The sequence below is a fragment of the Protopterus annectens genome, chromosome 2.part1 (assembly GCF_019279795.1).
Source record: "Protopterus annectens isolate FY-2018-M chromosome 2.part1, PAN1.0, whole genome shotgun sequence".
Lineage (NCBI taxonomy): Eukaryota > Metazoa > Chordata > Ceratodontiformes > Protopteridae > Protopterus > Protopterus annectens.
The window spans coordinates 1970777783-1970805346 of record NC_056729.1 but is presented as its reverse complement, the minus strand read 5'-3'; the positions used below and the strand labels follow the sequence as shown (position 1 = coordinate 1970805346).

At 42.9% G+C, this 27564-nt stretch overlaps 1 protein-coding gene across 5 annotated transcripts in view; it reads left to right on the top strand.

The window, feature by feature from the left end:
• The window catches only part of LOC122794710 (trafficking protein particle complex subunit 13), a 1187860-nt gene that overhangs the window by 520326 nt on the left and 639970 nt on the right, over window positions 1-27564 (top strand). For all 5 annotated transcript variants that reach the window (XM_044063354.1, XM_044063358.1, XM_044063357.1 and 2 more), the window contains one exon: window positions 14698-14770. In XM_044063354.1, the coding sequence (XP_043919289.1) occupies window positions 14698-14770 (73 nt within the window). The remainder of the gene's footprint in view (window positions 1-14697; window positions 14771-27564) is intronic.

Genomic DNA, 27564 nt, shown 5'->3' with positions numbered 1-27564 from the left:
TACCAGCATTACATATTACAAACAGATTATTTACAGAGATTACATAAGTAAGCAAGTTAAACAAGTTCCACAGGTTAAAGTTAGTCCTGAGCACAAGTCGGGATTAAATTAAATTACACAGTAAACTGGTTAACAAATTTTTACACATTCGAGTTAGCCAGGCTATATATATATATATATATATATATATATATATATATATATATATATATATATATATATATATATATATAAATAATGTTGCTGACATGTTGACCATTTCTGAGCTCTACACACACACACACACAGCACACACACACACACACACACACACACACACACACACACACACACACTCTTACAGCGGCAACTCCATGTTCCAACTTCTGCCCGGAACCCATCTGGCTCAAAATCACCTTAAATCCACCCAACTGGCTCAAAACGAGATTAAATCCATAAGTGCATAACGGCACAAGCAGTCTGGCAATGAGCTTAAATCCATCTGCAGTTGTAAAACGAGCTTAAAATCCATAACGGCACAAGCGGTCCATTGAGTGTAAATGGTTGGCAGTCCCAGTATTCAAACAGATGTGCTCCCATGCACGTCTCTTGACCTTAATTCCTACAGGCTGACGGAGCTGTTGTCATCGCGCACGTGATGAAGTCAGCTCCAAAAGCGCAGAAATTAAAAAGTCTAAATAATAGATGAAAAAAAATTGGAAATGAAGGGGTGCCACTTGGGAATCGTGGTACCCCATTATTGGGACCCTAAAACTCGGTAAAAAAACGAGTAATTTGAGACAGTTGGGAGGTATGGTGACAGATTCCACAGTTACTGTGCATCAATACATTTCAGTTCTTTTGAAGCACTTAAATTGTACAACTGTTCTGAATAAAACCATGTTAATTGTATGATCCTGTCAGAAGGCATAAATGTTCTTTATATGTCTCACTGTTACAGTCATGGCCTTTGGGAATTTGGTCACAGGTGAGGACTGATGTCTAGATTGACTTTAAAGTTTGTACTCTTTCCCTGGATGGGTTGGCTTCTCCTCCCCAGGGATGTCATCATGCTCATGGTATTAAGAGAAGCCAGCCTGCATCATCTTTAATTCATTCTTTCAGTTCAATCATGATCAGGAACTGGGCAGAAAATATCCTGTTGAGGAAGATCCTCTTTTCTTTTACCTTTTTATTGTTGGATCGATTGTAAATACTGATTTTGGGCCATGGTTGCGGGGTGACTGAATGTGATAGTATTGATGCTGTCCTAATGTAGAGAAAGTTAAGGGTGTCACATTCCCAACAGGGGCTTCCATATGCTGTGTTTATTGCTAGGGCCTTCTCATAGTATGTCGTTTTGTGTTTTTTTTGTGCTAGATTTAATTAAAAAAGGACCTTTCAAGAGAGGGCAGAAAGTTTATCATGCCTACCTTGAAAAGAATCTGGAGGCCCTTTCTCACTATGGTCCTGTAATGAATGAATGATTAGCACTAATTCTGTAGGTGTTCCTCCTAAGAAATGTAGAACATATTGATAAATGGTTGCGCTGGGCAAAGAGAAAGAAATGGGAGACTGGGGATGGTGCTTCAGTATCAGCTATCTTCTCTAGGCCTGAGGATGACTGCTGCATGGTGGCACTTAATGTTATCCCTGGCTCTGATGTGTGCTACTATTGAGGCCTCCAGTGATGCCCCTCAGGATGCTACCATGTTGTCTTTTGCACGCATGTCTTCCCAGGCCTACGTTACAATCCTTGTGGTGGTGTAGACACTGGTGCCCACATGTCTGTGTCTGAAGACTATTTTATTATGTATGAAAATTAAGAAGTCAATATTCTAGTGTGAGAGAGAGTCTGAAATTGCATGGTTGAGGTGCAGGTTTCTGGGTGCAAATCCTAGCTCTGCATATGGTCATTGATGTGCTTGACTGGCAAGGCCTGCCCCATGGTTGCCGTCCCAAGGTTGGTCCTCGGACCAAAACTCTTTCCGGGCTCACTTCTAGAACTGGCAGAAAAGAGTCCAGGAGCTTCTCTTTTGTAAAACCTGCAGCCCTGACCAGATCAGCTGTCTGGTTTGGGTTTACTCCTCAGAAAAGGAGGAGAGAATTCTCTCTTGGTAGAGACTTGCATGCTTTTGACTTTGAAGGAGAGGAGAAGCAAAAATATGACTGTCTTGTATCTTCCCTTTTAAGATGTGACACTGATGATGAGGATATCCTGTCTTACCAGGGGACACCTCATTTGGAGAGTACTTGTCTTAGTATGGGCCCACATCAAATGGGAAGCTTGAGAGTTCTTGGCTGCCCAAAAGTTATATATAGACTTTTTTGTTAGGAGTACTGTAAAGCCACTTGCTGAATCACCAGTGCTAAAGACATTTCTGAATGTTTTTAACACAGACTCCCATCCCTCTGCTGTTAAGCCTAAGCAGTTTTGCAGGGTCCAGGATCTTTTTAAGTATTTGTGTAAGAATCCGGTGTCCATGGATACTACTGAGTCAAATTTGGTTCATCCCAGAATAGCCTTATCAGTGAATGGGAGAGCACAGTCTTAGGTCACCTTTGGGAAGAAAGTTTACATTTTGGTGACTGTGGGCTTCGGAGCTATAGACTGTCAGACCCACATGGTTAAATACCTGGGTGAAATTGTCCAGGAGATGATTTGGGGGGAGGGGGTAAAAAGTAAGACTATTCCATCTTGCTCAGACAGCTGTGCAGGTGGGCAGATGTGAACGTAAATGTGATTTGTAATGCTGTGGACGCAACATCTGAGGCTGCTGCTATGGGATTTGCAATTAGAAGATGTGCCTGCCAAAGGGTACAACCCCTAGCAGAGGATGTGAGGGTACAGCTTCTTAGTGCACCATTGGATTAAGGAGAGATGGTCTTTGGTCCTTCTTCTAAAGAGGCCTTCAAAAACTTGAGAGAGAAAGTAAGGCTGTAGAATTAAACAGCTATTCCATACATTCATAGCAAAATAAAATGAGAACCATCCCTACAAGCACTGATTCAGACCAAAGGAAAAGGAAAAAACAAATGCATGTTGTATCCTCATGTGCATCCCCCTTAGTGAGACAATGAGAATAACTGGTGACAAGCACAGTAGGATCTTTCAGAATTCCCTTCCAAATACATAGTTTCTTTGGGTCATATCTTGAAAAAAAAACTAATCCAGAAAGTGTATGTTGTACTGGAAAAGGAAGACTTTCTGCTTGTGAGAGTCCAGTAGAGTACTTTCTGTTTGTGAGAATCCAGTAGAGGCTCCAGTAGAGGTAGAAGACCTGCCTTTGAAGTCTCTGGAATGCATTTGGGGAGGTTGAGAGAGAATCCTAGTTTCAGAAAACAGGTCACAGAGTTAAGATAATGCCCTCTGCAACCCCTTCTTTGAATGGGCCTGAATTAGGCAGAATAAAGATGTGTGCATGCTTTTGATTCTGCAGTGGGCTGTTACTGGAGAAAGATTTTAAGGAGGTAAATTAATACTGGGATATTGTTACAGGTTGAGCACACACTGTATGAAATGTACTGTCTGAGGCCTCCTAGGTGAACAGTGTTGGCACTGTAGGATTTGACCTTTATGTGAGAAAAGTTAATCTGGTCCACTTTGAACTCCCAGTGGCTTCCTCTTTTATATGGCTGTCTTGCATGTCCTCAAACTGAGGTTGCTCAAAAAGCACTTCTTCACTCTTGAGTGGAAGAAAGGATTGCTTAAAGTTATGCTGTACTGTTGTGAAGAGCTCTACTTTTCCCAGTGCTGTGGTGTATATATAAGTTCAATAGTGTAGATGCTGCAGGAGGACTTGCCCTTGAAAAAAAAAAGAAAGAAAAAAACATTGAGTGGCATTTCTCTGAATGGCAGACTACTTTTGATCTCTCATCATTTCTAAGGTATTGCATTTCAATGCCTCATAGAGGAAACATCTAAAGTTCTTGATCTGGAAAATGGTCTTTTTTAATAGCTCTAACATAAGATAGGAGAATTTCTGAGCTTAAGGACTGTTTCATAATGTTCTACAGGGAAAGCGTCAGTTTGCATACAAACCCTTTCTGTATGCCTAATATTGTTATAGAACTGGCTTTAAACCAGACATTATGAATGCCGTTCCTTTTCCATAATCCACCAGATAACGTAGTTATTAGCTGCATGCATAGAACCAGTGATTTGAGGAAGACTGAGTGATTTGTTTCTTTCTACTGATTAGGAGAGAATTTTGTCTCTTAACAGACTCTTTCTAAATGGCTTTATTGCATTACATTCTGCTGCACTGTCTATGGAGGATTCCATAAATGTTCATCAGATCCCACACCAGGATGCCTGTGCCTAATATTGTTTTATTAGTAGGGTAGCGGTACCAAGATCATCCTGGAGGCAGCTTCTGTGTCTTCCTTGCACACAGCTGTTTTGCTGCTGTTCTGCAGGACCTCCTGTGACCTGACCCAGGAAAATAGCCAACCTGCCATCATATTGTACAAGCTTTGAAAGGTTATCCTTGTCACAATGATCCTTATGAATAATGTTGTGCAGTTTTGTAAAGAATGCACAACGTACCATGATAGTAGATGTTCAAGTAGGATCACTGTTGCAGTGAGGGCGTTACAGGGCTGAGCATCAGTTCATCTTCCATTCCCCCCTTATAGTATTTCTGGAGAAAAGGTATACTTCACTGTAGCAGGCATACTGTCAGAAAGTTCAGCGTTTTGAGGAGGAGGGACATTCTGTAAATAGTCTGGTTGAGTGGCTCTGATGGGTATCCGTATCTTTTTGGATGATTCTTATCCAAAGGGCACCAAAAAAAGAACTGAAGTCAGCATGGACTAGCCCTTCATTACACAACGAGTGTGTTGACATCTCTGGGGAGGCTGTGCCAGTCTAGCTGGGGAAGAAGAGTCCAAAGTTCTGGAAACTGAGCCTAACATAGGGCATTGCTTGTAGCCGAGTTCCCACATGTTACCACTGCAGTGGTGATGCTCTTACGTATTTACTATTTTGCAAAGTTCTTTACACACTTGGACTTTCTTAGGAGCAGTTTACAGTCTCCAGTAGTTTCTTTCTGAAGAGCAGTCATGGATCTTGGAAGTAACTTCATTTATGAAGCACATCATGGACATCAGTGATTTACCTCAACTTGTATGCCAATGGATGTTCATTGTGTTGCCAACTTTTGCAGTAATGATAGCTTCTTGGGACTTATGCAACAGAAGGACCCAGCATCCAATCTGACTTCGTGAACTTTGCAACCTTAACCTTCCTTGCCGGGGAGATGCCCACCTACCTGGTCTTTAGCAGCACATCACTGATGTAAGGTGAACATCTGTCAAACCATATTTGGTTCCTTTTTGCTGCAGTACAAGAACAGATCTATGTTTATTGTGCTGGCATTTGTCTGTGTCACTTTGGCCTGGCTTCTGGAATTTTTAGATAGCAAGCCTTTAGGAAAAATCTAATTTCTTTGCTTATTCCGTGCATGATTATACCTACAGGTAGTTTGTGTCAGATATAGATATAAGAAGCTAAACCTAGGTATATCACATATAGGGAAAAGCTAGGTACTTCCACACAATGTTTATCTGTATGTGGACTAAGCACAGCATTCCTAGTGTGTGTGTTTCAACCAGAAGACTATTAGACAAGAGAGCTAAAACTCCGCATTACAGTCTGAACCAATAAAGGCTGTGTGCCATAATGTTGCCCAAGCCTGCACTCTTGTGGGGGGAGAGGCTGGACTCTGTCCTTCTGAGCTGGGAATTTCTGGTTAAAGCTTATAGTGCCTGCATATTTGAACTGCTTCTTACTGAAATTGGTACACCTCGTTTGCTATACCATAGACTAAATCCAGGCCTGCTGAATCTAGCTTTGTTTGTATAACTTGAGCACTAATCCAGGCATTCTTTAAAGTATTCAGTTGTATTTATTACTGCTGGTATTAACTTGATTAAAGTGTAGCTATCATTTCTAAGTCTTTTGGATTAAGCACTTGGGCTTCAGACCAGTTGTTTTACATTAGGAAGGTTTGTGGCCTGCACTGTGGTGGCAGGACAGGTAGCTTACATCCTTCTAAGTTGGGAACTGCTGATTGAGAGCTCAGTGTCTGTTATTCTAAAAGTGTATTAGTTCTGGTTTAAGCACTTGGGCTTCAGGCCAGTTATTTTACGTTAAGAAGGATTGCGGTCTGCACTCTTGTGGGAGGAGAGGCTGGACTCTGCCCTTCTGAGCAGGGAATTTCTGGTTAGAGGCTTATAGTGCCTGCATATTCTAACTGTTTTTACTGAAATTGGTACACCTTGTTTGCTGTAGCATAGACTAGATCCAGGCCTGCTGAATTTAGCTTTATTTGTATGCTTGTTGTTTGTTTATTTCCCTGAAACGCTAATTCCACCTGAAACGCGGCCTTTTAGCACTTCTGTGGATCCCTAGTGATATCTGCATTGCTTACTGTACTTATTTCCTTGTTTCACTTGAAAGAAAGTTACTGTTTGTCGTTTTTGCATTTAAGTTACCTGTAACACATTGCATTTAAATTACCTGGCACTTGCTCACTAAAGCAATTATATAAGTCAGCTCTAAAAAATTAAAAGCACTACACCCTCACAAACTCCCCATGAGTACCTTGTTCCCCATTGGCCCTTTTTTCAATTATAAAGGAATTCCCAATACTATTCTAGCATGTCCAAAGGTCAGTTGTCAATCTCCTCACGGGTCCAGCTGGTGAATCTGGGAATCTTGAGGCAATGTTACAACTGCCTCATGTACACAGACAACCCTCTCCTCCTCCCAACAAATTCCAACACATGTGAGAGATGCAACCATATAGCCAAACTGGAGGCTAAGCTCTCTCAACTCAGTACTGGCGTAACCAGTCAGGAGGAGAAGGAAACCACACTCACTACAATTCCAGTCTCACATAGACCTACCACGACAACAAACCAAACACATAAACACACAAAAACATACTGAGGCTCTAAATAAAAATCTGCCTAAGCAGCAGAGACCTCCAAAGCAGACACTCAAGCAACCGCTACCCCAAAACAAAACACATGCAACACATAGCTCACAAAGCCAGTGTGCCGAACAGTCACAGCCCTTAAGGCTAAACAACACACCTGATACACTTGTAATAGGTGACTCTATCGTCAGGCACACTGACGTCCCACTCACCAGGCTGAACAAGGAGAAGGTCACAGTGAGCTGCCTGTCAGGCGCTAGGATCCGCCACATAACACAAGCACTCAGGTCACTCCAAGGCAAGTACAAATATGACTCAGTCATTGTCCATGCTGGTGTGAATGACCTGAGACGTACCTCCCTGGACTACATGAAAAGAGACATAGAGGAGCTCTCTGAGCATGTAGCCCAGGCCGGTATGACCCTGACCTTGAGTAGCATCTTACCCTCACCAAGAATGATGCCACAATATGAAGAAAAGATGATGAATTTCAACAATTGGCTTAAGTGTTGGTGTCATTCAAAGGGGATCCAATGCCTGTCAGCCTGGGATGACATGCTCGACAAGCCACGATGCTTCGCTAGGGAAGGCTTGCACCTGTCACCCCTGGGCTTTCGGATATTGGCAAAGGCACTTGCTACCCCCATAGTGCCTTTTTTAGGCAAGGCTCAAAAGACAAACCCACCTCCATAGGTATCACAAGGGATAAGAAACTGAGTAATGCCACTCAACGCCAGAAGTCTAAACCTCAAGATGCACGCACTCGAAACTCTCCTTAGCATGGAGAACATCGATATCTGTGCAGTAACAGAAACCTGGTTCAAGGCTCCCGAGAGCACCCCAACACTACCAGGTTATACCTCATACCATGCTTTTCGCCCCAAAACTTGGACCGAACCACAAAGGAGGGGAGTATCAATATGGGTCAAAGATACCCACACCTCCAGGTTGGTGGCACAGCACGAAGCATCAGAGACTATCCATGTGCAACTAACTGTGGGTAAAACTGCCTTCCAGTTTATAGCCTGCTACAGACCACCCTCCCAAACACAGGAACCCCACTTGGCCTTCCTGAGAATACTGGAAAATATGAAGGTCTCTCCAAACACCATTATATTGGGCGACTTCAACTACCCAAACATAGACTGGGAGCATTACTCTAGCTCCAACACCCTAGCCCAAAGGTTCCTAGAATTTATAAACTCAAATGTTATGGAACAACTTGTTACCACTCCCACAAGAGGGGAAAACATACTGGACCTGATCATCACCAACATGGGGACACTATGCTCCAGACCAGAAGTGTATCCCTCACTGGTAAGATCAGACCATAAACTAATCTCACTGGATATTCACATCCCGACCCCACCCACTGCCCAGAAAACCACAGTGAAAAACTTCTCTAAAGCAAATTTCACACTCCTCAAAACCGAGGCAAAATCCTTCAAAGCCCCCGGGCCTGTGGAAAATACGGCCCAGACCGCAGAATCCTTTATAAACACATTCTATGAACACCTTCAGGAATGCATGGATCATGCAATCCCAAATAAAACCAAGACCCAATCCTCCAAAGGCAGACGTCCTGTCTGGTGGACCCCAGCCATAAACAAACTATACAATAGAAGGAGGAAGCTACTACATGATAGAGCAAAATCCCAAAAAGGGAAGGCATCTCTGATCAGTATTAGCAAAAAACTACGGGCACTCATAAAATCGTCTAAGGCCAGCTTCGAGAGAAAAATTGCACAGGACACTAAGGGATAATCACAAGGCTTTCTTTAGTTATGTTAGGAACCTGGGTGGGAATTCCCAGATATGCTCAGAATTAGTCCAAAATGACAAAAAATACACCGAGCCCACAGACATTGCCAACATCCTAGCTGACAGGTTCAGTGCAAACTTCTCCCCTCTCCCCACCAAAGGGCAAATATCTATCCCAACAGAGTGCTGCCCCTGACATCTCAGATGCTCAGGTAAGAGCCGCCCTCTCCAAAGCAAAAACACAGCATCAATGGGACCAGATGGTGTCCCGGGCTGCGTCCTACATGAACTCCAAGAAGAGCTAAACCCAAACATAAAACTACTGTTCAATCTTAGCCTTACTACAGGATATGTACCCAAAGAGTGGCATACAGCAACAGTGGTCCCTCTCCACAAAGGTGGTGCCTCAACGGATCCTGGAAACTATCGCCCCATAAGCCTGACTAGCTTGGTCTGCAAAGCTATGGAAAGGATCATCATGGACCTCACAAATAAAGATATTGGGGACCTACAGACACTGGATCCTACCCAGTTTGGCTTTAAGGGCAGATCCTGCCTCTTAAACCTGGTTGATTTCTTTGAAACAGTCACCAAGGCCATTGACGAGGGGAAGGTGGTCCACACAGCCTACCTGGACCTCGCAAAAGCCTTCGATACAATACCCCACTCGGGCATTATAGATAAGCTCACCAGCTTAAATATAAACCCCTATGTCACTAGATGGGTTGCAAACTGGCTCAAGGACAGAACCCACATGGTTAGAATTGCTGGAGCCATGTCAGACTCCAAACCAGTTACAAGTGGCGTCCCACAAGGCTCAGTCCTGGGACCTCTCTTGTTCGGTATATATTTCTCGGTACAGGCCAACACGGAAGGACTGTGGCTGACCAAGTTCGCAGATGACTGCAAACTGGGCGCCATAATCAACTCTCCAGCCGACGCAAGCATCCTCCAAAAGGGCCTCATAGAAACAGACAACTGGTGCCAGAGCCATGGCCTCAAGCTAAACGCCAAAAAGTGTATAGTCATCCCCTTTGGCAAAAACAAAGTGCCCACAAATTACCACATAGGTGGTAATCCATTAAGTACAGAAGAAGTCATTAGGGACCTGGTGACCCAAGTTGATGTCAATCTCTCATTTGACAACCACGTGGCCAAAGTGGTTAGAAAAACATTTTATATAGCCAACCTAATCATGAAGGGATTCACATCTAGATAAGGGGAGGTCATCGTGCCTCTACTCATCCCTCATCAGGCCCATAATTGAGTACAATGCCCCTTTTGGGATGTACCTTACCAGACACCTGCAGCAACTGGAAAGACCCCAAAAGTACCTCACCAAGAGGATCAAAGGGCTCAAACAGATGCCATATGCTGCCCGGTTAAAGAAACTCCAGCTCTACTCAGTGGCATACCGCCTGCTCAGAGGCGATCTGTGCCTGATGTATAAAGCCATGTCCAACCCGGAATTAATGGACAATGCTGCACCTCAGAAAATCCTAATCCCATCGAGCTACGCGCTCGAGAGACTTGACCCTCAGTACGGAAATAAATAGGACATGCTGGAGGGACAGATTCATAACCCAGAGGCTCCCTTCACTCTGGAATAAAATCCCAGTCCAGGTTAGGCAGAGTCCCACATTGACTCTCTTCAAGAGGAATCTTGATGAGTGGATGGGAGATCGTAGGTTTACCCCAGCTATCACTTCTGTGTCACTGTTAGACAGAGGCACAGTATACTAACCTCAAAAAAAGGCATAGCAAAATTAATTTAAAATGGGTGGCGAAAGCCAAACACACTCTGGCTAGGCTTATAAATGCCCTAGGGCAGATAGCCTAGTATGAACCTATGAACCTAAGAAGCACCACAAAAAAAAAAAAATAAAAAAGCTCCATTTGAATGCTAAACACATCCCTAGGTGTGAGTGCCTCAGGACTAGTGAGGTACTTTCCCAGCTGTCAACATTTATGTCTGCACCCAGGCCTGTTGGTCTTTTCCCTAATAAGACCACCGTGCACTTGAGCAACCATGTGTCCTTCTGGGCTGAAATGTATCAATTGGTCTAGGTACTTTTCTATGGGCATCTGTTTATATGGCCTTTTCTTGGTTTCCAAAGGTGTGGCAGTATCCTCTTGGTTTCATTGCATGAAGGTACACCAGATTCTGAAACTGATGATATCAGCATCTGGTTGTATATAGGGACCTTGAAGGTGGCCACTCCAAAACCTAGACCCAGAGTATTCAAGCAACAGCAGATGTCTGCCATCTTGCTTCAGCATGAGCTTCGGTGAGACTACATCCCTCTCTGGTTGACTGGCTCCCTGTTATGGTCAAGATTTAAGCTCACATAAGTACCTACAGCCATTATCATAATGGGAATCAATATCTGGGTCCTAGCTTTTACAGAAGGGAGACCTCTCAACCTAAGGAATCAAATTCCTCTGACTCAGAGGTGGTTAAACTGAAGTGTCAGCCAAATGTTTCTCCCTCCTCAGTTATGAATCTGGCACTGGGACAGATTTTCCTTTCTCTTACAACTGAACACTTTTTCTGATTCTCTTAACAGAGTGAAGAATCATTTGAAGTGAGGGATCTGAGGAGTTCTCATATGCCTACCAGGAGATGCATAGTCTTCCTGGGCTTAGCTGAGCTGAAACCCTTGCCAATTCATCCAGTGGCAGAAGCTTTGGCAGGTGCATTTATAAGTGCATTTTTGGAGGCAGACTCCCACCACTGTGCTTCCAGGAAATTAGAACATTTGTAGAGTTTTGGATTCCTGCAAATATATGGTGTCTGTGAATATCAGCAAGGGGTGTGCACTAGGGCTGTAAACGGTAATCTACTTTCCAATGAAGGTATGTAAAATTCTAGACCTTTTTGAGAAGAAGGGTCTGTAGCTCAGCCACGTTGGCCTTCCATAGCTGTTGACTGCCAACTTGCATGTTGAAATACCAGGAGACACGTGTCTTGGATAAGCCTGAGGAGATGTCAAACAAAGCCCTGGGAAATTCATTGCTTGAATCATGCAGACTTTCTTCCTACATAGCCAAAGCCTTGAGAAATTAATTCCTTGAATGATCCAGCCTTTCTTCCCAGGTATCAAAGAATTGTGTTAAAAGTGATTGCTATGTCTCATAGGGTTGCAGCTTTGGGGTCAGTGATAAGGAGACATGCCTGTCTGAGGAATACCTCCTCTTCCCAGACCATATTAACATTCAACTGATCAGTGCCACACATGATGAGGCGTTGATCTTTGGTCCCTGTGCAGAACAGGTGCTTAAAAAGCTACAGAAGGGCAAGGCTGTTTAGTCAGTGAAACAGTGGTTTCACTGTAATGCTCCCCTCTATAGCAAGAATTACCTTGCAAAAATGTGGTCCTCTTCTCAAATGCAGGTCAAAGGAAACATCTTAAGGGGAGGAGAGCCCATGCCAAAAAAAAAAAAATGGCTAGATCTGAAAAGGAAGCTTGGAGGCCATTAGGGCGGAGTCCCTGAGAGAGAACAACTATAAGTTAATAGAGCTCATCCCTCCCCCCAAGAACCATACCAAGGTCCTCCAGCCCTTTAACCATAACCGAGTCTTCCAGCCCTTTAACCATAAGCGAGTCCTCCAGCCCTTTAACCATAAGCGAGTCCTCCAGCCCTTTAACCATAAGCGAGTCCTCCAGCCCTTTAACCATAAGCGAGTCCTCCAGCCCTTTAACCATAAGCGAGTCCTCCAGCCCTTTAACCATAAGCGAGTCCTCCAGCCCTTTAACCATAAGCGAGTCCTCCAGCCCTTTAACCATAAGCGAGTCCTCCAGCCCTTTAACCATAAGCGAGTCCTCCAGCCCTTTAACCATAAGCGAGTCCTCCAGCCCTTTAACCATAAGCGAGTCCTCCAGCCCTTTAACCATAAGCGAGTCCTCCAGCCCTTTAACCATAAGCGAGTCCTCCAGCCCTTTAACCATAAGCGACTCCTCCAGCCCTTTAACCATAAGCGACTCCTCCAGCCCTTTAACCATAAGCGACTCCTCCAGCCCTTTACCCCACCTGTCTGCCAGTCCATCATTAAAAAAAAAAAAAAATTATGGAGGATGACTGAGCCTGCTTATAAAAGAATGGGAAAAAATCACAACCACAAAACATGGTACAGTATGGGCTACATTTTATAAAGGAATCAACTTTTGTCAGGAATATCTCTAGTACTTATTCAGTGACTTCATTATTATTAAGGCTCCTTGTGACAAGGTCCAGAGAGAGGAGTGTGTGCTACAGCCAGAGGAAGGTAAAGGATTTTACTCAAGACTTTTCCCTGATTTCAATAAAATACAGTCATTGGAATCTAGTCTTGAATATGTCAAATGTAAATATCTTACTAAAGTTTCTGGTGTTTAAAATGTTAAGCCTGCAAGCTCTCCTGCCTTCCCAAGTTACCTTGATAACATGGATCTGAAAGATGCCTACCTCCAAGCATGCATAGCCACAGCAGACAGGCTGTGTTTCAGTTTAAGAGCAGGAGATTCCACTTTGTGTTCTTCCTTGGCCTTTAGTTTGTGCTACACCCAGCATATTTACAAAATGTTGGCTCTTGTAATTGCCCTTTGGAAATTTATTTATTTGCAGTTTGTGAACCGGGAAAGTCCACTGGGCAATACAAAGCCTGTATTCAGTGGAGACCTGGGAAAAAGCTTCTCAGTACAAATTAAAAGCAAAATTCTATACATTGGCAATATACAGTTCTCAAACCAACATCAAACAGGTTAGTTAACAATGTTATAAACGTGTTTAACAATTCAGTAGTCGGGCAAACAGCAAAGGGATTAATTGCAACCTGTACCTGAATGACTGCCTAATACTGGTAGCAGCTCTGGAAGAGACTTAGAATGCCCTACAGTTCACCCTTTCATAATCTCAGCTGTTTCCCAGGTAGTAGACCTTGTTCTGGAGGGGAATGGTTGGACACAGATTCAGAATGCCTAGTTCTAAGAGAAAGTGATCTATCACATTCAGTTCTTAAACTCTGTAGCACAGGTCTACCACATCACAAAAAGAGAATTTTTAAAAGCTCTGAGATGCATGGTGTCATTCAACCTTATGGTACCCCTAGCCAAACTTCTCATGAAGGAACCTCCAGCAGTATCTAAGAAAGGGATGGTGTTTACTTGCACACCATCTGAACAGCCTTGTTCCTGTTATACCCTATATCAATAAGAACTCTCATGGTAGATGCATGTGAATGTAAACCTGGTGTCCCATTCAGACACCAGATACTACCTAGCGATTTGTCAGACACGTCTGGGGGCTCATTTATGGGTCCTGAGGGTCAAAGGGGGATTGGAACAGGCTGAAAGAAAAGACGTATCAATGTGAAGGAATGATGGTAATTCTAGCTATCACAGTCTTGAAACTAGTTTTGAAATCTTGAATTTTGTATGTAAACACAGACTGCACCACAGTTATGTGAAACATCAGCAAGCAAAGGGTTACATATGTTCCTAATCCCTAGACAGGCTAGATATGGAGGCATGGTTTCTGGCTTAGGAGGCAGGTGCAGCCCTTGGGATGTGGTATATCCCATCTCCAAAATTTTGCGTAAGGTCACCAGAGCAGAACCAATCCAGAGCCTCACAAATGGATGTTAAACAAGATATTTCCCTGGCATGGTCCATAGGAGATGAGTGCTACTTTTCAGAATTTTTACTTCTCCTAAAAAACACAACTACAAACCTTTTGCACAAGGACATCTCTTCCAGCAGCTTGAGCAAGAAATTATTTGCATCAACTGCTGGATGCAGCTTCACAACTTCAGCCTGAGTTTTTCACCAATTTTGTTGCAGTTTTCCTAATACTGTACAGTGCTTATATAATCTTTTTTCTTGCTTAGTCTGACCTTGAAATGGGCATACATCCGTCTAGGTTGTGTATGATTATCAAATGAGAATCTTTAAGTATAAATAAATGCCATTCCATACATTGCATTGTGCTGCACTTTTAACTTAATTTACATTGTTGCTCCTTTTCTCTTTTGCAGCTTGGTGTGTGCTGTAAGTTATACCACACAGACTGGGGAGAAGATGTACTTCAGAAAATTCTTTAAATTCCAGGTAAAGTTGTGCTCTTCCAGCCTAAATGCATATATACTAATTACACAAGGTACCATTGTAAGAGCCACACCATTAGTATTTCTGTTTCAGGCCTTAGGATGTATGCATAAATAATTCACAGATAAATATGCAAGTGAATTAAATTTGGGGTACTTAACTGAGCCAAAAGTATACTGAAAGCAATTCAAGGCACTCATAAGTTTGTTCCACTGGAGACTTTTTTTTGTTAAAAGTTGTTAGATATATAGTGTTGTGGCCCCTTTTATAGACTAAGTGTTGTAAAGCTAGAAGTCTAAACCTCAAAATGCACTCACTCGAGGCACTCCTTAAAATGGAGAATATCGATATCTGTGCAGTGACTGAAACCTGGTTCAAGGCTCCAGAGAGCACTCCTGCATTACTAGAATATAACTCATACCATACCTTTCGCCCATCAAACCAGGACCGGAACACCAAGGGCGAAGGTGTGTCCATATTCATTAAGGACAACCATAACTCCAGGCTAGTTGCCCAACATAATTCATCCGAAGTTATACAAGTGCAACTAACTCTGTGCAAAACTGCAATCCATATTGTAGCTTGCTACAGATCCCCCACCATGCCCCAGGATTCCCACTCCTCTTTTCTTGATATAATAGAGAATATCAGGGTCCAACCTAACAGCCTAATATTGGGAGATTTTAACTACCCCACCATTAACTGGGAAAACTACTCTTGTTACCAACGCCTTTCCTCAACGCTTCCTAGAATTCATAAACTCCAATGCCCTGTATTAACTTGTCCACACCCCTCCCAGGGGCAGTAATATCCTAGACCTAGTAATTACCAACATGAGTGACAGGTGCTCCACACCTGAAGTTAACTCCTCGTTGGTCAGGTTCCGACCATAAACTAATTACTCTAGATATCCACATCCCTCCCCCACTCCCCACTAAGGAAACCATTGTAAAAAAAAGTCTCCAAAATCAACTTCGTGCTACTCAAGGCAGAAGTGGCCAATTTCACAACACCCATGCAGATGGACAATACACTTGCCTCTGCCGAACGGCATAGGGCTGCGGACTGCAGCCCCTCAAAAAGAAAAAAGAAAGAAAAGAAATGAAAAATAAAAAATATTTTTTTAAAATTCGCGGACTTGCGCATGCGACAGAGACCGGTCCCGGCTTATCGGTCTACGCATGCTCCCATAGGGGACACAAGGAGCATCTGTGCACTTTTACAGTGCACAGACCCGGGATTATGGCGTCCGGACTGCAAGAGGAGCAGCAGGGACTCGGGACAGTGCCTTAGGGATCTGAAGGAGCATGTGGATGTGGATCTCGCGGGTCTTCAGTATTGAAGGATGTATGACGTTAACTCTGGATGTATTCAGGTAAGGTGCCTTTCAATTTACAATGTTTATTTTTCTTTTTATTTGTGTGTATGGTGCTTGTGCTTTACTGGAGTTTAGTTTGTGTATGGTGCTTGTGCTTTACTGGAGTTTAGTTTGTGTATGGTGCTTGTGCTTTACTGGAGTTTAGTGTGTGTGTGTGTGTGTGTGTGTGTGTGTGTGTGTGTGTGTGTGTGTGTGTGTGTGTGTGTGTGTGTGTGTGAAAATGCCCCAGGTGCTTATGGTGGTGTGGTAGGGAATGCCTCAGGCTTGAACCCTGTACCCTGTATGCAGGTGTTAAAGACTTGAGTTCCCTACCCACCACCATTTGTAAAAATTTCAGATTTTTACCTCATATTTGATCTGATCTGTTCCTCATAATATCTGTGGTTTGTAAATGTTGCAATGCTTGATATTTGATGGTGTAGTAGTAGCATTGTTGCCTCACAGCTGCAGGTTCTTGGGTTTGATTCTTGGCTGGGGTTCCTTCTTTGTGGGGTCTGTATCTTCTCCCTGTGTTTGTGTGGGTTTGCTTTGTGCCCTCCCATGTTACAAAGACATGTCTGCATTATTTCTTCCTGGGCCTCCGCTGAAAATTTGTTTATTTGTTCCAAGTCAGACTGTCCTGATTAAAAATGTTAAATAAAATTGATAGGCATTTGAATTTCAGACTTAAGGGTTTCTGAATGTTTAATTCCCTGCGTATTTGATGGTGCAGTGGTAGTATTGTTGCCTCACAGCTATAGGTTTTCTGGTTTGATTCTTGGTTGGGGTGGCTTCTGTGTGGAGTCTGCATCTCCTGCCTGTGTTTGTGTGGATTTGCTCTGGTGCCCTGCCATTTTACAAAGATGTGTCTGCAGTTTTAATCCCTGTCTCTGCTGAAAATTGTTTTGTTCTGTCCATGATAAATTTGACAGGCATTTGAATTTCAGACTTCAGGTTTCTGAATGTTTAATTCCTTGCAGATTTGATGGTGCAGTGGTAGTATTGTTGCCTCACAGCTATAGGTTTTCTGGTTTGATTCTTGGTTGGGGTGGCTTCTGTGTGGAGTCTGCATCTCCTGCCTGTGTTTGTGTGGATTTGCTCTGGTGCCCTGCCATTTTACAAAGATGTGTCTGCAGTTTTAATCCCTCGTCTCTGCTGAAAATTGTTTTGTTCTTTTGACAGGCATTTGAATTTCAGACTTCAGGTTTCTGAATGTTTAATTCCTTGCAGATTTGATGGTCGGTGGTAGTATTGTTGCCTCACAGCTATAGGTTTTCTGGTTTGATTCTTGGTTGGGGTGGCTTCTGTGTGGAGTCTGCATCTCCTCCCTGTATTTGTGTGGATTTGCTCTGGTGCCCTGCCATTTTGCAAAGACGTGTCTGCAGTATTAATCCCTGCATCTCTGCTGAAAATTGTTTTTGTTCTGTCCGCAGTAAAATTGACAGGCATTTGAATTTCAGACTTCAGGTTTCTGAATGTTTGATTCCTTGCAGATTTGATGGTGCAGTGGTAGTATTGTTGCCTCACAGCTATAGGTTTTCTGGTTTGATTCTTGGTTGGGGTGGCTTCTGTGTGGAGTCTGCATCTCCTCCATGTGTTTGTGTGGATTTGCTCTGGTGCCCTGCCATTTTACAAAGGCGTGTCTGCAGTTTTAATCCCTGCTGAAAATTGGTTTTGTTCTGTCGTAAAATTGACAGGCATTTGAATTTCAGACTTCAGGTTTCTGAATGTTTAATTCCTTGCATAATTGATGGTGCGGTGGTAGTATTGTTGCCTCACAGCTATAGGTTTTCTGGTTTGATTCTTGGTTGGGGTGGCTTCTGTTTGGAGTCTGCATCTCCTGCCTGTGTTTGTGTGGATTTGCTCTGATGCCCTGCCATTTTACAAAGGCGTGTCTGCAGTATTAATCCCTGTGTCTCTGCTGTAAATTGTTTTTGTTGTGTCCGCAGTAGAATTGACCGGCATTTGAATTTCAAACTTCATGTTCTTCAGAATACATAGTAGCACAACCTTTTTCTAGCAATTTTCTAAGTTTATAAGATGAATATTTTAAATTTGTCCCTATTTTGGGACTGTATTCCCCATTATTGGCTTCGTCCAGGTTTTTGTGCTAAGGTTGACAGCTATGGCAAGAACTGAATTCACTGAATATGGACTGTAGAATTGTGCATATTTACTGATAAAGGTGCACTGTAGAATTGTGCATATTTACTGATAATGGTGGACTGTAGAATTGTGCATATTTACTAATAATGGTGGACTGTGGAATTGTGCATATTTACTAATAATGGTGGACTGTAGAATTGTGTATATTTACTAATAATGGTGGACTGTGGAAGTCTGAGTAGACTTTTTATGATAAATGTTCTCAACTGGGCAGTTTTGCCATTATGGGTGCATATGTTTTGTTTCATTGCTTACTGGAAAAATGTTCAAAACAAATTTAAAACACCCTCTAACAAGTGTACTGTATTGTACAAGGAATATAATTTTAGTACAATGAGGAAGGTGTATCAAAGAGCACATGTATGTTTCATATGCAAGGGGCCTATGATTGAAAACAGCCCAAAATTAATCTTTATCTGCCACTGGCAAAATGTATTTTCTTTGAATGTGGGTTTCAATGCTGTTTCAATGAATGTGAGTTTCAAGGGCAGAGAAGTTTTAATGCTAAGTTTTCATTGTGAGACTGCATTGCTTTGTTTAACAGATTACTTAATGTTTGTGCTGTAAAATACAAAATAAAACTTTCAAATGAAGTCCAATCATTGAAGTAAAGCAGTATGCACATTAGTGTTTATGGTAAATGGAGTGAAATAGCCAAGTAATGGTTAATTGGAATGGCTGCAGAGGCTCCAGTTCAACCATTATTTTGTCAGGGGAAGGGCAGCAAACTCAGACAGGCCCAGCTGAACTATACCTCCCAACTGTCCAGATTTTCAAAGAATGAATAGATTTTTGCTTCTTATTTTTGGTTTGTTGTTCATAAAATTTGTAGTTTTAATTCCTAAATGATTTGCCAGAAGTCACTAAATAATAAGTTTCAGACTTCATAACCTTCATAAAAATGCATGTTAAAGTAAGAGCCGTTCTATCAACTGTCTCAATTTATACAAGAGCAATTTTAGTACTGTTTATATGTGCCCCAATATATTTGGCCTTGTTCAGATTTACTGCATTAACAGGTTGAGAGGTACATGCAAATAAATTGCTTTATAGAATTAGGCATAGCCAACCTCTCAACTGTCCCCAATTTTTGGCTCAAAATGTTGCTCTTCCCTAATAATCCCTCCATAAAATAGCAATTTTGGAAGAAAACATGGAGGGTTTACAATTAAGAAATAACTGTAATAATCAAAGTTATAGATTACTTGAAATGCATGTAGATTCTTTTATTTTGTCAGCTGCTCAAGGTAGCAGTACTAATATTAAAGTGTCCCTTCTTTGACAGGTAGAAGCTGTATTGTGTGTCTATTTTATATTTTTGCATCACATTTTTGGTCCATTTTCATAAAATTGTGTTTTTGGCAAATTAGTGACAAATCACTAAAGACTGAAGTTAGAAAATGACAGACATTTGAGTTTCAGATTTTATACCCTTCAGAAAATTCATACTAATGCAAGACCTATTCTATTATCTTTCTAAGTTTATTAGAGCAATATTTAAAATTGTCCTTCTTGTTGTGCCTTTGTCCCACTTCTGTGTATGGCTTTGTCCAGATTTCTTGCTCTTGAAGTGAAGTTGAGAGGTATGACAAATGTGTCAGGGCCATCACAGTCAGCCAGAGAGATTTCAAATTGTGACATGCTTGTTGCACCCCACTCCCCATGTAGTGACTCTGGATGTGTCCAAGCAAGGCAAGGAGTAGTTGTATCTACCTTGGATGGGGAGGACACACTGCATAAGTACTACAGTGGCTTTTCATCTGTCCTTGATTTTGCAGAATGGTCTGGTTTCTGTCATATTTTTGTACTGTTGATTTATGCTTATTACTCAAAGTGCCTGTTGCTCTGTGTTTAAGTAGCAATGCTTTAATGACCATAAGGTAAGCTTGTCTGACATCGTAAGATGCAAGTAAGCTTTAATAAGCATACTGTTAAAGAATTGCCAACATTGAAAGCCTTTCTGTTGTTGCCATGCAGAGAATACTTGACTAGATAATGTATAAGCCTTGGGTATTAAAGGACAGGATTCCATTATTTTAAAAGCTCATTACACTTGTTGGAGACTTCCAGTCATCTCTACAGGCTTTACCCGTAAACTAAACAGAATGCCAATCATGTGTGGTCCATAACCTGTACAGTAATCCTTTAAGCAATGTATCTTGAGCTTGTTTCTTGTTTGCTTTTCATTTTTACTTTTATCATGTTTTCCCATGAAACGTTGTCAGGCAGCAGGTCTTTTTGGATAAGAAACATTTTTACAAGTGGGGCATCACATAGATTTCTACTTTCAGCATGTTGCTTGGTACTTTAATAAAGCTGAATATATTATAATTAGAACTGCAGTGCAAGGAGAAGTAGTTTGAGTTGAGTGCTTCTGGTTTTCTTATACTTGATTTTGACTGGCATTCCAGTAATGTATTTAAAAAGTAATTTATTTTTCATGCCTCACAACCTTTTGTTTCCATCTAGATATTAAGTAAGCTGTCATGCAGCCAATGCATTGAAATATTTTTATTCTTCTACACTTATTTTTGTCTTGATTGGACTTTCATAATGATGGTTTGCCACCCAGGGCAGCGTATTTAATTAAAGTTAGTTTTTTTGTGGTTTTGTGCATAGCTCCTCCCCTTTATGGTTGACCACACCCCTTCCCTTTGACCCCGCCCATTCAGCGTCTCCTGCAGCCCCCCTGTGATTTGAAGTCACCAGCCGCCACTGCTGCCGAATCTTATACAAATGCACTCTATAAGCACCTACACGGGTGCATGGATCATGCCATCTCTAATAGAACCAAGACGCAGTCTTCTAAAAAAGGAAACCAATCTGGTGGTCCTCTGCTATTAACAAACTCTGCAACAGAAGGAAGAAACTGTTGCAAAAGAGAATAAAATCCCATGAGTGGAGGTGCTCCCTGGTCAGCCTTAGCAAGAAGCTGAGAACTCTCATAAAATCCTCCAAAACGAACTATGAAAATAAGATTGCTACTGACTCTGACAACCACAAAGCATTTTGCAGCTATGTCACAAATCTCAATGCAACACCCAAATCTGCTCTAAGCTACAGCACAATGGCACAAAATTCATGGAACCAACTGATATCGCCAACATCCTGGCTGATAGGTTCAGTGCCACCTTTACCCCCCCCCCACCTCCTAAAGGGCTCATATCCATACTGCTAGAATGCCGTGTTCCTGCATTCACAACTGAACAGGTGAAAACTGCTCTATTGAAAGCCAAGAACACAGCATCCGTGGGACCGGACAGTATCCCTAGCTGCGTCCTACATAAACTTTACAACGAACTAGCCCCCCCACCTAAGCACCATGTTCAGTCATAGCTTCTCGACAGGCTTTGTACCCACGGAGTGGCGCATGGCAACAGTTGTACCACTCCACAAAGGGGGAGCCACCACCACTGACCCCAGGATCTATTGCACTATTAGCCTGACGAGCCTGGTATGCAAGGCCATGGAGCATATCATGGAACTCCTAAACAAGGGTATTGGTAACCTCCAAACTCTGGACCCCACCAAGTTCAGATTTCTGAAGGGCAGATCATGTCTCCTGAACCTGGTCGATTTCTTTGAAACAGTTACCAAAGCCGTGGACAAGGGTAAGGCAGTCCACACAGCCTATCTTGACCTTGCCAAGGCTTTTGGCACCATCCCCCATTCTGGTATCATAGATAAACTCACCAAGCTGGGTATAAATCGGTACGTCACTAGATAGGTCGCCAACTGGCTCATAGATCCCACACTAAAAATTGCAGACTTCATATCTGACTCCAAACCTGTGACAAGTGGAGTACCACAGGGTTCAGTCTTGAGTCCCCTCCTGTTTGGGATCTACTTCTCTGAAGTACAGGCTAACACAGAGGGCCTCTGGCTGACAAAGTTCACAGATGACTGCAAATTGGGTGCCATAGTAGAGTCCCCAAACAACGTGGACATCCTGCAAAGGGGCCTCACTGAGACTGATGCCTGGTGTCAGAGCCATGGCCTCAAGCTCAAACCCAAAAAATGCATTGTCATCCCCTTTGGTAAAAAACATGTACCCATTGGCTACCACGTAGGCGGCAGCCCACTTAATGCCGAAGGCATGATCAGACCTCGGGATGCTAGTGGATAGTAGCCTCTCCTTTGATAATCACATCGCCACAGTAGTCAGGAAATCCTTCTACGTAAAAGACCTCATCATGAATGGGTTCTCATCCAAGAAAAAAGAAGTCATTGTCCCCCTCTACTTTGATCTCATCAGACCCATTATAGAGTACAATGCCCCATTTGGAATGTACCTTACAAGGCATCTGCAGCAGCTAGAAAGGCCACAAAAATACCTCACAAAGAGGATTATGAGACTCAGTTATTCTATGCTGACCCCCTCAAAAAACTCCGGCTTTACTCCGTAGAATATCGCGTACTCCGAGGTGATCTCTGCCTAACATACAAAGCTATGTCAGCCTTTGAGCTGCTGGACATTCTACACTTAAATCCCAATCCCCCAGAGCACACGCTCTAGAGACCTAAACCTAGTCACCACAATTAACAGAACATTGCTGGAGGGATAGATTCCTATCCCAGAGATTTCCCATACTGTGGAACAAACTACCTAACTATGTCAAGCAAAGTTAGTCACTAGCACTCTTCAAGCAAAATCTTGATGAGTGGATGGGTAATGTGATTGAATCACATCGGTGGTCCTGCTAGACAGGGGTGCAGGTAAATAGCATCCATGGGTGGTGAAAGCCAGGGAACCTTGTTGGCTGGGCTTACATAGGCCCTAGGGCTGATCACCTAGTACCTACCTATGAACCCTATTACAGGGTGCAGTTTTTAAAAGGAAAATGCAGAAAAAAAGAATAAAATTTCAACTAGAAAGGATGAAAAAAAAGACATGCTGTATTTGTCCACTAAAAGGCAACACAAAGACATTGGAACATAGACTTGATGTAATTCCTTTTATTGGACCAACATGAGATTTAAGGGTAGCAGTAATCCTTATTTGGGAGTTAAATTATTGATGTTGGATGTACAGTGCTTATATAACCATTTATGCAGGAAAGGACAATTTCTTTCTTCGTTAAAAAGTCACTTGCCAGTGTTGAAAGAAAGTGTACAGCTCGGCTGCTTAGTATGACTATACCTCAGAGGCATACATGGTATATGTATGTGTGTGTGTGTGTGTCTAAAACTTTAGAAGATCAAGTTATAGTCTGCTATATTTTAAAACTAGTTTTAATATGTTTAATAATACTTGCATTTCCATATTTATTCTGATATGAGTTTGTTTTGCGGCATTGTCTCCTTAATGTCAATAGATTGTGCTTACATTTTCAAATCATTATTTTATATACAGCTGTTCTGACTCACCTGCATTTTTTCCTTCTGTGCAGCCTACCAACAGCACATCTTTGTGTCACTGTCCTTGGTCAGGTTTACCTACCCATTTTGAACTCCCCTGGGCCTACTGTGTTAGGGTTGGGGCTGACAAGATGCCTAAAATGTTCTGTGGCTGCACACTATTCACTGTCAAGGAGGTTTTTGTCTGTTTGACCTACCAATGATTCTCTCTTCATCACTTTTTGTCTAAGGGACAGACCTATAATGGTGACATGCTGGCACATTGTTCCACCTCCAAAGCAGCTCAACCAATGTCCACTCCCTTGCCCATGTGTGTCCCTGGCCTCCACCAGAGATTATATGTGAAGAGCACCCTTGCAAACACTACCCCCCTCGATGGGCATGACAGTCCCTCCCTGCCAGCACCTCAGGTGCCAGAGCTGCTAATTGAGCCTGGTTTGCCTGGGCCATAATAAGGACTTGATCAGTCTGCACCATGGCACTTGCTTAACTCCACAAAATACTGTTATAATGTTTTCCATTTATTTATTTACATCCTGTTAACCAAGTTAGACCTTCTGGACATAGCCCATTTTACAGAGTAGGCAAATATGAAATATGTGGATGCGACGTACATACAAAAGAGAGACAGAATGTTGAGAAAAAAAGGATGTAAATGGAGTGCAGAGAGCAAAGTATGTATTTCATGAATAATAATAAGTGATGCTAGAAGATGATCAATATATTGGGACTCTTGGGTAGGGTCTATACATAATTATAGTGGAATACAATTGGATTTACTCAGCTGGTAGAAGTTTGTTCCACTATCTAAGTACATGCTGAGTATTCTAGCTCCTCTTTTGCAAGAAGTCTTGTTACAGAGAAGATATTTATTGGAAGATATTAACCTTCTGCTGGTTATGTACCACATTAGAATGGTGTTAACTCCTGGGCAAGGACACACAAGTAGAACTTCACATATGAGTGAAGAGCGTGAGTTTAGTTTGCTTCTCATTGATCATAAGTTCGCCTTCGTGCAGTCTAGATAGCATGACATTAATTTAACCAAGATGACTGCCTACGACAGCAATTTTAGGCCTTGTATATGTGGATAAGAATGTTACTGAGGATGGTAAGTAGCAGTCTGTATTCCTGATCACTGACATCAAACAAGTTATGTAACGCCATTTTAAAGAGAATCTTACTGTTGAGACCATTGGGATCTCAATTTAGTACTGGATACCCTGACTCAATTGCCCTTTGAGCCAGCCGCTTTTGAAATTCCTTACTTGGAAAACTTTTCCTGGTAACCATTACATGTCCTTCTATTCACATGTTGCAGTATTCGCACTTGTGGTATCCTCTGCCTCAGGCGACCCGAACATCCAGCTCCTGTGCTAAACCTTAAGCCTGGTTGCTGGCAGATGCGTGGGACGTCACACTCAGGGCTATAAACCGTGGGCCATAAATGTGATGTCCTCATGCACAGACCTCAGAACTTCTCTGTTGCAGTTGAACCTCAGCTTGCTTGTTTCACTCCGTGCTTCGGAAGATGATACAGATAAGTACCCCATTGGAGAATCTTCTTTATTTTCTCTTAGGCTTGGGTTCCTGTTGCTCTTTTTATAGCCAATGTCATCTAGGAAGGGGAAATGTAAGTGTGGTCGGCAAATTCCACACAAGGATTTCCATGAGCTTTGTCTTTTCTGCTTAGGACAACCCCATAACCATACGACCTGTAATATTTGTCAGTCATTTGTCCCTAAAACTGTACACAGATCATCTAGCAGCCCTTAAATTGTTCATGAAAAACCAACAACTGAAGTGTTGGCCCTAGGTATGGAGATTTGAACCAGCCGTTGAGGTGGAGCCGCCTAAAAAGAAGACCAAGGGCTCAAGGCCTTCTATTGCTGCCCCTCCGGTGTTGGACGTTCTGCCAGCTACAGGTCTAGGGGCTGAGGGATGTCCAGAAGAACTGGCAGCTTCTGCAGATACCTTGTAGGAAGCCACCCTAGAATCTCCATTTGGCATGTCTGCAGAGGTTACTGCGATGTCAGCCCCCAACAATGTCGAGGGGGAACTGGGCTTGACTGGACCCGGCCGCCTACGGTTTCAGATCAGGGCTCCTCGGCCACAGACCCGATGCCTGATCTAGGTCTTCTCCTTCCCACACAACTTCAAAGGCAACCCCTCTGAAGAGAAAACAGAAAACTAAACATCTGTCTACTACAACAGAAGACCAGCCTGACTCTTTTTCACAGTCCTTGCTTCAGGCTTTTATAGTCCTTGGGCCCACTGCCTGTCATACCCCAGCCCTGCCTACCCTTAGCCTCAGCTGCTTCCATCCCCTTAGCTCACACTCAGGAGGAAGATTCCTCTTCCTTCTCCTCAGATAAATCACTCGCATACATCTCTCAGCTGGCATCTCCCCTGGAGTACTGTTCTCCGATGAAGAGTCCCTGGAAGGAGACTCCCCACCTGAAGATATTACCTTTGGGAAAACTATCTCCAAAATGAGGGAGTACTACTTTTGCTTCAGACTCTAAGATCCCTGAATCCCAGTGTCCACCTCCTAAAAGGCCTGATAGGTTCTACAAAGTCCCTGATGACCACAAGTACCTCATTAAACCACCTATGGCAGACCCAGCTGTCATTGCAGTGGCTCCAGATAAGCAATCCAGGCAGAGTCCTTCCTCCTCCCTTCTGCCATCAGACAAAGACAGCAAAATGAGGGACAGACTGAGAAAAAAGATTTATACTTCATTCACTGTAGCCTTTATGGCCATTAATTACCAGACTTACATGGTTAAGTATGCCTTGGACCTAGTCTCTCAGGCAACTTCAGTACTCTCTTCCTTGCCTGATTCCCCTACAGAAACCCAGGTTACTTCTAAGCTGTCCTTAGCAGCACAAGTTACCAGACATTCTATAAAATGAAGCTATGATGCTGCTAAGATTTCAGCCAGATCAGCTGCCTCAGCCTCTGTACTGCGCAGGTACTCCTGGCCCAGACTACAACCCTTCCCCGATGTCAAAAACAAGATCTTAGATACTCCCCTGGACAATAAATTCCTGTTTGGCAAGCTTCACGACCGCAAACATTTATTGGTCTCACTGGTTCCAAAATTCTATAGAAACTACCCTGCTAAACCTACCTTTGTTAGAAGAGCACCTTGCTCCTTCCTCTTCCTTCCCAAAACACAAGAAAGTGTCTAGAAAAACTTCATGCCCCAAGACTGCCTCCTCCCAATCCACCCCAGGCAGCCCTTTCCAGACAGACCAAACATGCGTGACTGCCTACACCACCTTCCCCTTTCTACCTGCCTATCTCACTCTCTACCTCTTTGGCAACATATCACTTCAGACCCGCTGGGTCTGATCAGTAGTGGAAAAAGGGTACTTTATGACCTGGTAGGAAAAACCTGTAGCAAAAGGCATATTCCTCCCTCCAAAAAACAACTCTACCTGGTTCCCCTGATCATCCAAGATTTACTATCACAGGGGAGCCATAGAAAGGGTTCCCACAGACCAAGAGGGTCAAGCGTTTTACTCCAGTCTCTTCCTGGTCCCAAAAAATGAGGGCCCTTGGAGGTCTGTACAGGTCCTGTCCCTATTAAACCCCTTCCTGCAGGTACCTTCCTTCTGCATGCTATCCGTTCAAACCCATCTTCCACTACGGACACCTACTGCTTTCATGGCCACTTTGGACCTGAAGGAGGCATACTTCCATATACCCATTCACCAAGACTACAGGAGATTTCTATGCTTTGCTGTGCCATCCTCGCACTTTCAGCTTACTGCCTTGTCTGGTTTATCTACAACACCGAGGGTCTTCACAAAGTGCCTGGCCCCAGCAGTAGCCTACTGCTGAACAAAAGCCATATACATGTCCCCTTATCTGGATGACCTCCTCATCCAAGCAGAAGAGGCAAGCATT